This window comes from Ursus americanus, chromosome 7 (genome assembly GCF_024610735.1).
Source record: "Ursus americanus isolate L20-20 chromosome 7, mUrsAme1.1.p, whole genome shotgun sequence".
In the NCBI taxonomy this organism is placed as follows: domain Eukaryota; kingdom Metazoa; phylum Chordata; class Mammalia; order Carnivora; family Ursidae; genus Ursus; species Ursus americanus.
In genome coordinates this window covers 52,685,858-52,703,276 of record NC_142133.1, presented here as the reverse complement: position 1 = coordinate 52,703,276, position 17,419 = coordinate 52,685,858, and the positions used below count along the sequence as shown (strand labels likewise).

Below are 17,419 nucleotides of genomic sequence, written 5' to 3'. Positions count from 1 at the left end.
TGGGACGCCTGGGTGGCTCAGTGAGTTAAGCATCTGCCTTCAGCTCAGATCGTGATCCTAGGGTCCTGGGGTCGAGTCCCACATGGCTCCTTGCTTGGTGGGGAGCCTGCTTCTCCCTCTGCCTCTTCCTGTCCTCCTGCTTGTGTGCCCTCTCTCTCTCTGATAAATAAAATCTTAAAAAACAAACAACAACAATAACAAACCACTTCTCTCTTTAAAAAAAAAAAAAAGGAACCCGCTTGCACTATCGGTGGGAATGCAGACTGGTGTAGCCACTTTGGGAAACAGTGTGGAGGTTCCTCAAACAATTAAAAAATAGAATTACCCTATGATCCAGTAATCTCACTACTGGGTATTCACCCCAAAAATACAAAAACACTAATTCAAAGGGATACATGTACTCCTCTGTTTATTGCAGCATTATTCATAATAGCCAAACTATGAAAGCACCCCAAGATAGATGAATGGATAAAGATGAAAAAAAAATTTTTTAAATGTAAACATTTGGGGAGGATATGTAATATATTGACATGGTTCAGAATCACAGTATTGGGTTCAGAATCAAAATATGGGGTACACAATAATATTTCTCACTCCTATACAGTCCCCTAGCCCATCACTGTTTCTAGAATCTTATGTATACTTCCAGAAACAATTCATGCACATAGAAGCAATGAGGTGTGTATGTTTGTGTCTGTAGTATGTTGTGGAGTAAATTACAACACTATTAAACTGTATGTCGTGAACAGGCTGTAAAGGCATCTATATGAGTTGTGTCTTTCCACGGTAAGCTTTATTCAGTCAGAGCAAGGTTAACATAACTGTAAAGTAGGTTCGGGATTCCAGACTCAGTGGCATTTCACTATGCATTCAACTTGCCTTCATACAGGGTACACAAAGCAAGGCACAATACAAAGTCACACAGCAAAGAAGACGCAATGAGGGGTGAGAAGTTAACGAACCAGACGCAGAGCCAGTCTGTGAGTGCGCAGTTGAGATGAGCTCTTGGTCCATCCAGATCAGCTCTTGGTGCTTACTGCTTATTATGTTCAGCCAGGGGAGGGTCTCTGTTGTGGTCAGATATCAATTAGGCAGAGCTTTCAGGGGTCCTTGCCTTTTTAATGCGCTCAGACACGGAAGGGTCAGCATCTGGAGAGCCTGATAGTTTGCTGCAAAAGTCCTTCCTTTTTAAAGGAGTGTAGTTAGTCAGTTTTGGGCCTTTGCAGAGTACAACTCTTCTAGTTGTACTGATTATCAGCTCTCAGTTCTTCCAGGCTCTCTTGGCTCTGCTGGTTATCAGTTTTGGATGCCTTCAGCCCATGCTGGTTTCGGTGATATCTGGTTTTAGCTGTAATGGCCTTGGCTGCTTACATCATTGATTGACATGAGTCACTGCTTGGCATGAGTGACTCCATTTTACTCTCTACATTGTGCTTTTTAAATGAAATTATTTTGGACATAAGTCCATATCTGATAGTAAAGATCTACATCATTCTTCTGCTGTTTCATATGTCTAACTTATTTAATCCTAATTGATAAATACTTGGTTCATTTTAGTCTTTTGCTGTTAAAATGAATCCTGCAAAGAATAAACTTGTGCATGGGTCACTTCACATGTGTGATTGTGAGGCGATGTACCATTATACCAAGTAAAATAGATTAAAATGTCCTAATTATGTTTTCTGGATTTTGTATTTATTCATATTTCTGTGTTGGTCAAAGCAGTTTCAAGTGAAAAAGGATTTGTGATTTGTTTTTTTGTTTTCTGGGTTGTTTTACTTTTTAGGGATTTTTTTGTTTTCTGGGTTGTTTTAAGCAAATTTAGGTCTGTTGAAGCCTTTTTTGTCATCTTCAGAGATAACAACAACAAAGTGTTAACTAAGCTCTATGCCCAGTGTGGGGTTTGAACTCACAACCCGGCATGCTTTACTGACCCAGCCAACCAGGCAACCTGAGAAAACAATTTTTAAGACTTACGTTTATTTATGGAAAAATCGGTAGTGCTGCTAGCATAGCACTCCACTTAAATCGGCAGACTCCCTTCAGTTTAGCTGTTAATGTTAAAGGAACTTTTTTGGAATCTAAAATAAGATTCTAATAAAGGCAGTTTTCTTCCTGTACAAATTTTTATTATGCTAATGTTTTTAAGATGTTAGATTTTTGCAATTTTATTGCTGTTTGTAAACAAAATTTAAATTAGTCAAAAGTGGGGCGCCTGGGTGGCTCAGTCGTTAAGCGTCTGCCTTCGGCTCAGGGCGCGATCCCAGCGTTCTGGGATCGAGCCCCACATCGGGCTCCTCCGCTATGAGCCTGCTTCTTCCTCTCCCACTCCCCCTGCTTGTGTTCCCTCTCTTGCTGGCTGTCTCTCTCTCTGTCAAATAAATAAATAAAATCTTTAAAAATAAATAAATTAGTCAAAAGGGTACTGTTGATGACTGAAAGTAGTGCTGCTTAGGAAACTAACATAAGAGAGGTGCCTGGTGGCTCAGTTGGTTAAGCATCTAGCTCTTGGTTTTGACTCACGTCATGATCTCATGGGTCATGGGATCGAATCCCACATTGGGTTCCTCACTCAGCGGGGAGTCTGCTTGAAGATTCTCTTCCTCTGCCCCTCCCCCTACTCACACTTTCGTGCTCGCTCTCTCTCTAAAATAAAATAGATAAATCTAATTATAAAAGGAAACTAACGTAAGGAAGTTAATTACTTAGTGTGCCTAAGCTCATATTGCTTAGTAGAAGAATGCAAGGAAACATACAGTAAAGAGAAAAATCATATCATAATTTAACATTTTAAAGTCTACATGTTCAGCACACTTTTTCTTGAATGTTGTCTTTGTATGGTATAAGCTTTACTTTGAAATGATTTATCCTCTATGGGTTGAAGTGTTTCCTTCTTTGACCAGAATCCCAGTGCAGAAAAGCACTAGACTGGGTGAAGGTGTATTCTACATGTTGTCCCAGGCTCTGGTGTTCCACATGGTTGTGGAAATGCCTGTGAGATTTTCCTGGTAATCAGAACGATTTGTTGTACTATGCTAGGAAAGAGGATCTTCCTAATACCTACTGCCTTCTTTTGGACATTCCACTTTCTCCTAACTGTAAAAGGGAAAAGTGGCGCCAAAGAAGAATTTTTTCCCCCCTTGAATTCCTCTTTTACAGTTTGTTTCATAAAGTTTTGTTTCTTTGGTTTTCTCCACATGCCACAAACAGAATGAGCTTTCCAAAACACTACTTGTCATTTTTCTTTGCAGAATCCATTGATCTATCACATTAAACCCAGACTTCTCATCTTGACTTTGTATTCCTTTACCTTACCTATTCAAACAGCTGTTCCAGGTTTCTTTCTGTTTTGTTTTGTTTTGTTTGTTTTTGGACTTCTTTAATCTTTATTTCTTAACATCTTTTAAAGCAGTATTAACAAAGTATATCTTTGAATAGAAATGTTTAAAGTCCAGATTTCTTTCTCTTTTTTTTGTCCTTTTTATAGTCTAAAGATCTATCTTTCACATACGTAGAGAGTCCTGAAGTGTTTGTTTCTTAAGATACACTTAAGAAAACTGTGGTCAGGGGCGCCTGGGTGGCTCAGTCGGTTAAGCATCTGATTCTTGGTTTCGGCTGAGGTCATGATCTTGGGGTCTTGGGATTGGCCCCACGTTGGGCTCTGTGCTCAGCACAGACTCTGCTTCAGATTCTTCTCCCTCTCTCTCACACTCTCTCTGTCAAATAAATAAAATCTTCAAAAAAAAAAAAAAAGGAGGGAAGGAAGGAAGAAAAAGAAGACAAACCGTGGTTTATCCACTCTACAGCAGTGGTTCTCAGCCAAGGACAGTTTTTCTCCTGGGGGCCATTCAGCAATGTCTGAACAGTTTTGGTTGTCTCATCTAGGTGTAGGGGTGCTACTGTTGTCCAGGGGGTAGAGGCCAGGGATACTGCTACACACCCTGCGTGCATAAGACAGCCCGCCACAGCGAAGAATAACCTGGCTTCTTACATTAATAGTGCTAAGGTTGAGAAAACTTGGTGTAGACACATGGAAATAATCTTTGCTTCCTTGGTATATGTATTATTTATATAAATTTATGCACTTCGTTTAATTAGGCTCTCCCTTTTTATTTTAAATTGTATTATTTTTAAAAGTCAAATATATGTATATACTTATATAATAATATCCAAGGCAGTCATAAGCCTAGTCATAACCCTCCACAGTCATTTTCAACTTCTCTCTGTGGCTTCTGTATTTATACCACTCTTACACTGCTACTGTTACTTTTTCAGTTTTCTAAATCTCTCTTAACTTTCTCTTCTCTTTTCCTTTCCTTCATGTTCCCAATATATCATATTTTTTAAACTTAATAATCATTCCTTGTATTTTATGAACATCTAAGGATTCCCCACGTATTCTTTCTTGTACAACCTTTTGTTTTCCTTGAACTTGTTTTGCCTTTTTTTTCGATTAGTCTTTTTTTTAAATGTTTTTTTATTATATTATGTTAGTCACCATACAGTACATCCCTGGTTTTTGATGTAAAGTTCGATGATTCATTAGTTGCGTATAACACCCAGTGCACCATGCAATACGTGCCCTCCTTACTACCCATCACCAGCCTATCCCATTCCCCCAACCCCCTCCCCTCTGAAGCCCTCGATTAGTCTTCTAAAATAAAAAAAATTCTTAGTCCTTGCTTATCTTGAAAATGTTTTCTGCATAGCTAGTGATATGTTTAGGCATACAATTCGGATTTGGAAATAATTTCATTGAGAATTTTGAATCTTTCCTTTAGTCCCATTTAACAGTGTTGCTGTTGTGAAATGTAATTTTCTGAAAGCATTTTGGATTTTTGAACTTAATCATTTTTTTATTTGGTTGTCCGTTGTATTCAGTGGATTAAATGCTGTGTAAAACTGTCTATTCGCTGAATTTCCAATCACAGAACTTAGCTTGTTTTTGTATGAGAAAATGTTCAGAATCCAGAGCAACTGTAAGACTTATAAGGCCATTGAGAAAAATGCCTTTTTGTTTTTTGTTTTTTAAAGATTTTGTTTATTTATTTGATAGAGAGAGACAGCCAGCAAGAGAGGGAACACAAGCAGGGGGAGTGGGAGAGGAAGAAGCAGGCTCCCAGCGGAGAAGCCTGATGTGGGGCTCGATCCCAGAATGCCGGGATCACGCCCTGAGCCGAAGGCAGATGCTTAACGACTGCACCACCCAGGCGCCCTGAGAAAAATGCCTTTTTAAAAAAAGATCTATTTATTTGAGAGAGGACAAGAGAGCGCATGTGCCCGTGTGTGTGCGCGGGCGCACGAGTATGTGGGAGGGGCAGAGGGAGAGGGAGATTCTCAAGCAGACTCCCTGATGAGCCAGGATCCCCTTGTGGGACTCGATCTCACCACCTGAGATCATGACCTGAGCCGAAACCAGGAGTTGGTGGCTTAATTGAGCCACCCAAGCACCCCCAAAAATGCCTTTTTTTAATGAAAAAATATTCTTTCATTGAGCAAGGAAAGTTGAGTCAGACCCTGCATCTGTACTAGCGGTTTTCAAGTTCACTGTGCTTAGCAATCACCTGGTGATGCTTATTTTCCATGTAGATTCCTTGATCCCTCCCCGGGATACTGGATTCGGTAAATCTGACTAAGGGTCACCTGGTGATACTTTTGAACCACGTGGATATCTTGATCCCTCCCCAGGATATTTGGCCTCAATAAGTCTGGTGTGGCTCTATGAAATTTGCATTTTCCTAAGCAGGGACCTTAGTGGTCCTGCACCATTCTACAGGCTGCAGTGGTATGAAACCGAGAGTCTTCAGGCACTGGGGAAATGGATGCTCATTTAAACTTCCTCTTTCATTTATACAAATAGGTAACATCTTTAAATAAAAGAAATATATAACCTGCGTGCACATTTTTACATGTGGTGTTGGAGTCTGTGGGATGATACTGAACATCCTGTTAAGCAGATAGCAGGCCGATCAGCACCTGCTGTTAAACATGGGACTGTGTTTTGTCATGATTATTTATTCCCATGGCTCTCTGTCCCAGCACCCTGTGCAGTCTCTGAAGCAGGCAGGGTATGTTTCTAAAACCTTTTTCAGTGATCTGTGGGAAAGTATGTTGTCTCTATGGAAATTCTGTGTTGCTGGATAGTTCCTTGTAGAAAAGCAGTATGAATAATTATATAGGCCTGCAGTGATCTTTCTTTGTGTTAAGGTCATTAATGTATTTTATATTTCTCTCATCATGTTTGGGTATCTTTATTCCTCGAGGATTGAAGTGTGGTGGATGAGAACAATTAGGGTCACTGCTTCAGATTTAGATCAACCAATTGTGTTACGGTTTGATAATAGTTCCTTTGGTTTGGGGTTAGCTTAAAATTTATCATGTTTTTTTTTTTTCTGTGAGCCAAGATTTGTTCAGCATAAAGGAAACCAGCACTTTAAGTCTCCTTTTAAACTACGTTTATTAACAACTCTTGGCGTGGTAGTGCGTGTGTTAATTACATATTTATATTTACTTCATAAAATAATTCTGACTCAACCTCCTTCTTTGTTAGCTGTTAGTGTATGTACTTGAATATTTCACATGTCAGATTTTCATTTTTAATTTGGGAGAAAATACATAGCTACAGTAAAGAAAATTTAAAAACGAAAATCACCTATTATTTTTACATCTTTGCATAAAAACTACATTCCCCCAAATAATTTATATTTTAGGTTGGCTGGGTATCCTCTTGATTTTGTAATCATGTTGTATCTCTAAAATAGTATACAGTCAGCGTTTTCTTATCTCCTACTGTAATTATGAAAATAAAGGTTTGATGATTCCGTCGAAATCCTCTTGTCATTTCAGACAGTATGGAGGAGACTAATGTTGTATTGTTTGTATGAATTTTCAGTGTCTATGAACCCTTAACATCCACATGGCTCTTAAAGAAAGTAGTATCTTTAAAATAACATTCAGCTCTTGCTCCTTTCCATTAAGAAAAAAACAACCAACTTTAGAGAACTGTAAAAACTAAGATTTTATTTCTTCTAGGTGATTATTAAATGTTAGGAATACTGCTCTGTCAGCTGTTAGGCAGAAAAACTAACTGAAGCCTATTTTTGGAAAGCCCATTTGGTCCGTAAGCACGCTGCCTGTGTGAGGAGCACACATACGCAGGTCACAGGAGTTCTTCCGTGGCAGCTGTAGGCATGCAGACCTCAGCAGAGCCATTTCCCCGCCCGGAATTCTGTCCTTCCCAAGAGCCTGTCAGGTAATTGTTGACTCTGAGTGGTGTTATATGCTCTGAAGTAATAATGTTAATTTTTCTGCTTCAGTGATATGCACGAATAAAATTAGAAAAACCAAAAACCTTTATAACTCTCTCTAACTGAATTAGAGACTTGACAGGATACTATGGAAGGAACACATGCTCTCAGAGTCTTTTGAAGTGATATTAACTATAGCTTATTACCAGAAAAAGATGTTTTCATGAGGGGGAAAATTTTTTTTAAATGTAAGGAATGTACATTTGCAAAATGTTTAGGTCATTTTTGACCTGTTAGCATTTTACAGTTTTTTGCTTTTGGTAATTTTTTCCTTTGAATTGTTCTCCACTCTGATATTCCAACAGCCTGCTCTTTTAGCTTCCCGTTCAGTGTATATGTGATGTATTTGTTTTTTGCTGGTCATTTTGTGGGGAGCAAGCAGTAACTTTTGTTTACCAAATCAAATGACATTATGACATTGAAAATATATTTTGTGAATTCTGACCAATTATCTATAACTTGAATCACCTTCAAAACTCTCCTGTCAAGTTTGTGGCTCTACAGAATTTTTGAAGCTAGTGAGGATAATTATAAATGTGTTTGCAGTAAAGGCCTCTACCTGGATAACCTTAATTTTTCTCAAGTCTAGACAAGCCTTTTTTTTTTCTTTTTTTCTTTTTTTAATAGACATTCATTTTCAGACTCACACCCAGGGCTATGATCAAAGGTAAATGCCATCAGACTTCAAGGTCTGTAAATCTGTAGATCTTTATTTTGCCCTTTACTTTATAGCAGAGTATTTAAATTTTAACTAGGCTTTAGAGCAATGTCAATAAAGGTAAGTTAGTTAATCTTGATATGAATGTGTATTATTTTTAGGTTCTCATATGCAGTGGCTACTTAAAAAAATCCAAAGATTATTTTAGGTACCGGTTTGCACAGTGAAGTCCATCTAAAGTCTCTTTGTATAAAATCGCCTCATATTAACTCTTTATGGATTCAGAAACTCACTTCTGATCTGAAGGTTTCATTGTACTCTTTTTTTTTTTCCTGTAATAATTAGGAAATACCTATCAAGTGTTTTATGTTATAAAGATTTACTGCCTAACACAGTTCCTTCCACAGGTTAGCCTCACAGTAAATGTCTACAGACAGTCCTATTTTTTTAGGTTACTTAACACCAGGATTGTAAAGCAAGTCTAAGCATATGCGTATATGTATATTCCTAACTGCCATCTAATTTCTTAGTATCAACTTTAATTGTGCATATTCCTAACTTTGTATATGTCATCACTGTGAAGGTGTGAGGTCGCCTTTCATATGTTTATTCACTTTTTCCCTCTTTCAACAGGGGAAAATGCAGTGTTGCCCTTCTGAATGAGACAGAGTCAGTATTGTCATATCTTGATAAAGAGGTAATTCACAATTACACTTGTTTTGTGTTTTTCCCCCCTTGATTTCACATGAAGCCTATACCTTTGAGTTTATTTCTTCTTGCACCAAATTATTGCACCAGGAGAGAAACATTATAAAAGTATAATGACTAGAATACATTTAGATAATTTGATTTTTCTGAGTAACTGAGATAACATTTGGCAAAAACTTCTGTATCTGTTTTTTTTCAGTTGGTAATGAAACGCTTTATACAGTATGATGATTTAGTTGGTAGTAGAAGAACTATTTTTGGCTTTATGAAACAAGTGACTTTGGTATACTTGGTACACCTCCCTGTTTTTTTGTTTTTGTTGTTTTTCAGATAAACAGTTTTTCTTTTAGACTTTTTCCAGATGAGATCTTAACTGGTGGTCTGCTTTCTTTCCTAAAATCCCAATAAACTTTGTCAACTAAAAATGTTTCTTTCTGTAAACTTCAACAAGAAACATTTTAAACATTTTTTAACAAGTTGAATGAGAGCATATGCCTCATTGCAGGGAGGAAATTCTTCTAAACAGAATATTCCACCATGGGAAAATTTTTACTGTTGATGTTTTAGTATTTAACCTTCATAGTTTCATGGTGTTTTTGTTTTCCCAAATCTTTATTTTTTGTATGTATGTGTGTGTGTGTGTGTGTGTATGTGTGCATATATATTTTACATATATGTGTGTATGTTTTTAAAGAATTAAAGGGATATATTTTCTTTGAAAAAAGCTTTTTTATTATACTTACAAGTGTTGTCCCCTCATCTCAAATGAAGAGAACATAACTACAAAAGATTGATGCAGACAAGTGGAACTATTGTACATTAGGTAATAGAGAAAACTGAGAGGAGGTAAATATTCAGGGCAGAAAAAAAGGTTGATAGTCTTTATAACTTACACATGTGAAATTTAGAAGAGAACGTAGTGATGTTTCGATAATAATATGGATAAAGATAATGCTCAGAAATTAACATTAGTTCACAGAAGCAGAAATAAAAGGAGGAAACTTTGAGTATGTTTCAGTGTATTTTACTGGTATATTTGGCTGTTAAGACAATGTAATTTTTAAGTTTTTTTATTTTTAAAGAATTTTTATTTTGAACGTGGGGCTCGAACCTACAACCCTAGGATCAAGAGTCACATGCATGCTCCACTGACTGAGCCAGCCAGGTGCCCCAACAGTGTGATATTTAAAAAGTGGTATTTTTCCCCTCTAATTTGTTGTTAGCAATTTCTAAATGCTAAGGATGGTAGGAGATGAAAATTTGCAAAGGTCTTTAGGATTTTTGTCCTGTCCACTTGATTCTTAAGCACTTGGTCCCGTATCAGTCTTTGGGAAAGGAACTGACGTCTCTGGCAGTGTATTTGAGGAAAACTTTTTTTTATTCAGAGGGAGTTTAGTAAAAATAAAACTGCTTACGTTATATTCTTTTTTCAATTTGAAAAACACTTTTTTTTTAAAACTTTTTACTGCTTTATCTGTTATAAGACCATCCTTGAGAAAATCTGGTTTTTAAAATACTGAGATTGGCATATTTGAAGATGGTAACGCAAAGGACAACTTCCTAATCACGATTTTTTACTTCTTGAAAAACTATATTTACATTTTAAACAATCTCCCATATCAGGCAGCACATATAAATTTAAGGAGTCCTTTTTTTTTTTTTTTTTTTTTTTTTTTTTTTTTTTTTTTTAAGAGAGCGAGAGAGAGCACATGTGAGTGAGTGCAAGCAGGGGAGGGGCAGAGGAAGAGAGAGAGAGAATCTTAAACAGACTCCACATTCAGCACAGAGCCTGACGCGGAGCTCAGTCTCGCAACCCTGAGATCATGATCTGAGCTGAAATCAAGACTCAGTCACTTAGCTGATGGAGCCACCCAGGAGCCCCAAATTTAAGGAGCCTTAAGTCTATGTGGCCCTAAGTAATAATTTATCTCATTTTACTGTCAAGTATGCCAAAATCCTATTTTTATAGAACACTGTGCTAACATATTTTACAGAATAAAAGTGACCGGAAGTGTGTCCTCTTTTAAAACCGATGCTGTAGGGGCGCCTGGGTGGCACAGCGGTTAAGCGTCTGCCTTCGGCTCAGGGCGTGATCCCGGCGTTATGGGATCGAGCCCCACATCAGGCTCCTCCGCTGTGAGCCTGCTTCTTCATCTCCCACTCCCCCTGCTTGTGTTCCCTCTCTCGCTGGCTGTCTCTATCTCTGTCGAATAAATAAATAAAAAATCTTTAAAAAACAAAAAAACAAAAAACGATGCTGTGCCAGTGGCAGTAGCTTTAGTCACCTACCAACATTCTTTGGTGCTCCTGTCTTCAGAAACACATCATTCTGATAACATATTGATCACCCCAATCAACCTATTAAGCAGGTTAGGTTGATTTATATTCTGCAGATTTTTCTTTTCCCTAGGTAGCATTTTTTATATGCATTTGTTATGTCTTATTAGCAGTTTTATTGTTGAAGCTTCTCTTCTGACAGTGACCCATGGTTAAAACAGTGCAGAGTTTCTGAGTGGATGGTATCACCTTGTCTGCTTCTCTCCTTTCCCTTTATCACAGTCTGTAAGATCCGGAAAAGAGAAAGCTTTACAATCTGGCAGATTCTCTCTTACTTGCGCTTGCTCACCAGGGTCTTGGTAAAGTGCTGATGGTAGAAACAGGCCCCTCCAAGATGTAATGCAGAGAGTCCCGCCGTAGATGACCCTCAAAGTCATAGCAGGAAGCAGGGACAAGACTTTATAAGACAGCCAATGGTTTTGCAGAATTCAGCAAAGGCCTGGTGGCCTGGTCATTTTATCCTTTAGGCTTAATAACTAGGGCCTTTTGCATTTTAAAGGACCTTGGAAAGTTAGTGGGTGTGCTGGTAGTGGTAGGTATAGATATGTTTATATACCTATTTATATATAAATATGAGTGCTTCAGGATTTAAAAGAGAACTGCAGAATTAGAATTAATAGATATTTAAATAATACAATGTGACATTTAATCAGTAAACTGCATATAAGCTCAACTCTTCTAAACTTTATTTAATGTTAGATGTGTATGCATTTTAACGTTTTGATAAAATGTGGATGGACACATTTAGTTAAAAGGGTGCCTGGTCCTCCCTGTTTGTTCCGAGTGAGCTTTAGAGATTGAAGTGATTGCTCGATTTCAGGTGTCTTACTTTGACTTACAGCTTAGCTCTGCTAGCTTTTCAGAATCTTGTATTAGAGCTGTTAAATGGTTTTCTTTTAGACTAAAATGAACAACAAAACAACAAAGGTATAGTCTACCTTTATTTTAAGGTATTTAGTTTTCTTGATTTAATTTTACAATGTTTTACATGATGACATCGTTTTCTTCTTCAAGATCTATGAATTTATTCACAAAAATGAAATCTTACATACTTTCTGAAGTTTTATGGTTTCATTATCATGACATTGGCCTTATTGCTTTATACAAAGTAGAAGGAATTAAGTTTACCTAAATATGTTCTGTCATTTTTTTTTTCAGGACACCTTTTTCTACTCATTGGTCTATGACCCTTCAGTGAAAACACTGTTAGCTGACAAAGGTGAAATCAGAGTGGGGCCTAGATATCAAGCAGACATTCCAGAGATGCTCTTAGAAGGTATGTTTTCCTTTGGGTTTCAAGTCCTATGAAAACAAGTGTGTCTTGAAACTCAAATATTCTTTTCCTCATCTGGGAAAGGAAACTTTTAGGCTGAAGTATAAAAGTTAAAAGTTCTTCCACTTGTAGAAATACAACAAATAGCAACAAAATAATTTCAGCAGTTATTTATTTATTTTACATTTTTATGAGTTTTCTGGCTGGGTTTTCCTTTAATTTAATTAAATTTAATTTTTTAAAGTAGGCTCCATGCCCAGCGTGGAGACCAACATGGGCCTTGAACTCTCGACTCTTAAGATCAAGAGTCTGACACTTAACCAATCTGGTGCCACTGTGTTTTCCTTTTAAATGCAACTTTAAGAATGTTCGTATTGTTGAACTTGTGTCTTAATGTGACACATACATGCCTTGAGGTCCTGAATGCCCTTAAGTCATCTATCTGAGGTGTCTGGAATCTGGTGAACAGTTACATTTTGGTGGAGATTTGGGCTAATCTGGGTAGTTTATGTACTGGACAGATTCAGAGCTTTACATGTTAAAAACATCTTAGCAGGACCTACCTTTCCTTTCTCTTGTTATAACTGTACACTAAAACCTTTATTTTCTGATTTTAAAAAGTAAAACATTCTTAATAAAAAAGTAAAACATAGCAATGTTTCATGTAGGAGTGAACACCATCCCCTTTCCTTCGTTGCCGACCCCATTTCATGCCTGTGGTTGTTTTCACTGTGTTCACACTGGCCTGCCCCCCCCCACCCACGACTGTTTCTCTGCCACTGCTCTTTTCAGTTAACAGTGTATCTTTCTTTAGCACCTTTGCACAGGAGTAGTGTGACTTTTATTCTTCTCAGTGACCCTGCAGGTCTTACATTGCTCAGATGTACTGTCATTCCCTCTTCTAGTCCCCTGTTGATAGATTGTTAGGTGTTTACGTTTTGCGATGCTACAAATTGATGCTGCTAGAAAACTTACACATGTATTTGTGCTGCATAAATATTTTTTCAGGCATAACTTCTGGGAAGTGAAATGGTATATACATTTTACATATTGAAAATGCTCCTTTGTTCTTCAAAAAGTTGTGTTACTGTACATGTGAAAGAACCAGGTGCTTTCACCAACGCTGATTGTGAGGGATTTTTTTCACCTTCCATTTTCTCCCCACATTTTGATATTTCATTGTCTTACGGGTTTTTTGTTTTGTTTTGAAGTTGAGATTATGCGTGCCTTAGTTATCTTTAGCCCTCCTTCTTTAAATTTCTTGTGCTTTTTCTACATGGTTATTTATCTTTTTATGTGTTGGCAAGAGTTCTTTGACTACTAAAGGTAAGTAAACACAGAAGTATTTACCCTTTGTCTATAAATATTGCAAACACCCCTCCACACATACACTTAATTATTTCATTAAAAAATTTTTTAATAGTGATTTTAAATTTAAATGTTTTGTTTTTTTGTCATACAGAAATTTAGAATTTATTAGTCTTTTCCTTTAAGGCCTTTTATGATTTGCATTATTCACAGAAAGGCCTCCACTTTTGTTTTTGCCTCTGATTATTAAAACATATGAGTTCTTCCAGGAGCACCTCGCTGGCTCAGTCAAAGGAGCGTGTGACTCTTGATCTAAGTCAGGGTTGTGAGTTTGAGCCCCACGTTGGGAGCAGAGATTATTAAAAAAAAAAAAAATACACATATATATATATTATATATATATATATATATATATATATATATATATATATATATATATATGTTCTTTCATTGGTTCTTCTCTCTTTACCTTGCCAACTTCTAAGAAAATATATGCAGAAAAGTTAAATCAACAGATAATCAAGATAGAGTTTGTGAACTGTAGTATACATTGGTGTCAGTGGTGGCTGTCAGTGATGCCAGGCTACAGACATCTTTGTTTTCACGAACTTAAATACCAGGAAAGGTCAGTCATTAAGATTCAGCTTGAAGAAGAGCACGCTGTGTCTGTGCTCACCTGTGTTTGGAAATGATTTTGAACAGACTGGGTATAGTGAACCAGTTTATTATAGGTTGAGAAATTACATTTATTGGCATTCTTATCTATACAAATCAACTTATCTTCCAGAAGTAATTTTTATATTTTTAGTCCTTAATATTTGAAGTTAGACTTAATCACTGTACCTAAGTGTTCACTAAATATTATTTTATTTTTTAAAAACTTGATTTTTAAATTTTACAAACAATGCTGTCGTGCGAATAATGGGTAATTTTGTACTCTGGATATAACTGGCAAATAAAGTAGAATTGGTGAGTCATATGGCTCGTGTGTTTGAAATTTTATACAAAATGCTGAATTGTCTTCCAGGTAGTCGTTTACAGGTGGGTTTTTCCCTTGCTTTGAGTAAGGTATAATTTATATGTAGTACATCCCACCCTTTTTAGTGTACAGTTCTGTGAGTTTTGAACAGAGGTATATGTTCCTAGTGAGATAGTTCAGCAAGTCCATCTGTGCACAGGCCAAAAGCCAGGAAGGTCCCTTGTGCCCATGTGTGCATGGACACCCAGCCCAAGTCCTGCATCCCCTACGCAGCCTTTGTCACTCCTCCCTGAACCCTCATTCCTCCTGTCTTTGAACTGTGTACATAGGTCACTCATATTATCTTTTATACTACTTTTTATTATTTGACTTCAGAAATTTTAAAATCAACACCTGAGATGTTGATCGTGTGGTTCTCCCTTAAGCACTGAGCATAAGCCTTGGTGTATAGAAAGCCTGGAAGTTTTTGCGTATTGCTCATGGATAAATGCTGAACCAAGTAATGAAGTTGGATGTTTCAAGTAACAGTAGGCAGAAGAATCAGATCACAAGATCCTGTTTATCTGAAAGACTATTTAAAATATGGTATTTACCCCTGAAAGGCATAAAAGCTGGTTAAAGTTACGTAATTTGGAAAACATATCTACCTAGATTAGAATTTTAAAAAATGATTTTAGGAAACAAAATGATACATAAAATGCAATAATTTATTCTACAGTTCTTCTCAAAATGGACTTGAAGTTCTTCTGGGTAAGAGGAATGATTCTTAACAGCTTGTGGCATTTGGGGAGTTATCTGACAAAGGCATACTTTATATTTAGAAAATGTGATTAAATGTTCATTAATGTAATAGATCTTTCATAGTTCTTTAACAAGTATTAATTACCTTTAACATAGTGTTTCTGCTGGCAGTCTTCTGGGTGGGTGGTTTATAAACTTTATTTAGGTAATAGAATACTTTCTCCTAATGAAACACTACACAGCATGACCTTAAATAAAATAAGAAAAGCCAGGTTGTTGTGGGTGAGGTAGGAGAGAAGGTCCCGTTGGATCTCTCAAGATATCCCCGTGAACCTTAGGATTGACAGAAGGACACACTGAAGTCCGCTGTTCGGTACTCCACTCCTAGAGTCCTGTCTCTTCATCACACAGAATTGCCAGAGAAGCCGTACAAGTTAGAAGTGCGTAGGACGAAGTCCCTTTGCAACATAGCGTAACAATGGGGCTCCACTGTATTCTCTTTGCTTCTTCCCATTTTTTAGATTTTTTTTAAAAAGATTTTTATTTATTTCTTTGACAGAGAGAGAGGCAGCGAGAGAGGGAACACGAGTGCGGGGAGTGGGAGAGGGAAAGCAAGCTTCCCACTGAGCAGGGAGCCCGATGTGGGGCTCGATCCCAGAACGCTGGGATCATGACCTGAGCTGAAGGCAGATGCTTAACGACTGAGCCACCCAGGTGCCCCCCCATTTTTTAGATTTTAAAATTACTTTATTGCAAATAATAGGAATTGTGGTAGAAAGTGCAAGTATACTGAAATGGTAGAAAGTGCAAGTATACTGAAGACAAACAGGCGTAGTCCCTCAGATCATCCCTCCTTGCCCACTGTCAAACACTGTTACTAATTTAATATGTTCTCCCTGTTTGTTACATAACTATTCTATTGAGATCCATGAAATTATATTCAATGTTTTGTTGTGTGATAGATCCAAGTTTATCTGTCTCTTATTATATGTTTCATAGTAGGGTAAGTGTCCCCTCTTTGTTCCTTAAAATTTCTTGTGTGTGTGGCAGGGTGGGGAGGTGTCTCATCTCAGAGATTTTTTCCTGACTGTTGAATTTTTTTTTTTTTAAGATTTTATTTATTTATTTGACAGAGAGCAGGAAAACACAAGCAGGGGGAGCAGCAGAGGGAGATGGAGAAGCAGGTTCCTCTCTGAGCAGGGAGCCCAACACGGGGTTTGATCCCAGGGCCCTGGGATCATGACCTGAGCCAAAGGCAGTCACCTAACCAACTGAGCCACCCAGGTGCCCCTGACTGTTGACTTTTTTTTATCAGTTAGTCAACATTCTTCCTTCCCAGATTTCATTAGAATTCTGATTGAAATTGTATTAATATTTTCTATTACTTTGGGAGGTAACGGGTCATTTCATAATATTGAGTCTGTTTCTGTGGGTCTGCGTGGGTCTGTTTTGAGGTTTTTATTGTGTCTCACTGGTTTGGTAATGTTCTAGTAACTCACTGTTTTAATTATAGCAGCTTTGTAGTGTGTGGTAATATCTGGTGAGGCTAATTCTCCTTTTATTTTTCCAAATAAACTTCATTATCAGCTTGAATCTTCCTTACTATGTTTATTGGAGTTTCAGTTAATTTTTAAGTTAATTTAGGGAGAACAGACTTTTGATGGTTTTGAAAAATCTTAATTAGAAACGAGGGATGTCTTTGTTCAAGGCTACTTTTGGGTCTTGTGGTTTTGTTTTGTTTTTCTTAATATAGATTTAGTCATATAGATTTTATACATTTCTTGTTAAGTTTATTTTTAAGTTTATAATTTGTTAGCTGTAAGTATTCATCTTTAACAAAGAAAAACACCATATTTTTCATCATAAATGAAGAAGTCACTTTGGATTCTTATTTCAGCCTAAAGCATTTGGCATATCCAACATGTTCCATTTCACTTGTAATCAGGCAACTAACTAGATGCAAGATTTAAAGAACCCCCTTCCTTTTTTGTAATTAATGTATTTTCAGGGGAGAAGGGTGTAGGGTGGCAAATAGGTCACCAGCAGTTAAACCACTCTTGAGAAACATGGACATTACGTCATTGAAACTCCGATCGTAGCTAGTACCT

The 17,419-nt window shown here is 37.1% G+C and overlaps 1 protein-coding gene across 9 annotated transcripts in view; it reads left to right on the top strand.

Moving 5' to 3' along the window:
- The window catches only part of MTA3 (metastasis associated 1 family member 3), a 156,525-nt gene that overhangs the window by 65,653 nt on the left and 73,453 nt on the right, over nt 1-17,419 (top strand). For 8 of the 9 annotated variants that reach the window (XR_015725267.1, XM_087863703.1, XM_087863702.1 and 5 more), the window contains exons 5-6: nt 8,599-8,662; nt 12,169-12,286. Coding sequence is in view for 8 of the 9 variants with exons in the window: in XM_087863703.1 (XP_087719829.1) it covers nt 8,599-8,662; nt 12,169-12,286 (182 nt within the window). In the remaining variant the exon portion in view is untranslated. Of the gene's footprint in view, nt 1-7,161; nt 7,253-8,598; nt 8,663-12,168; nt 12,287-17,419 lie in introns of those variants that run through there. The other variant, XM_087863706.1, reaches the window with a different exon arrangement.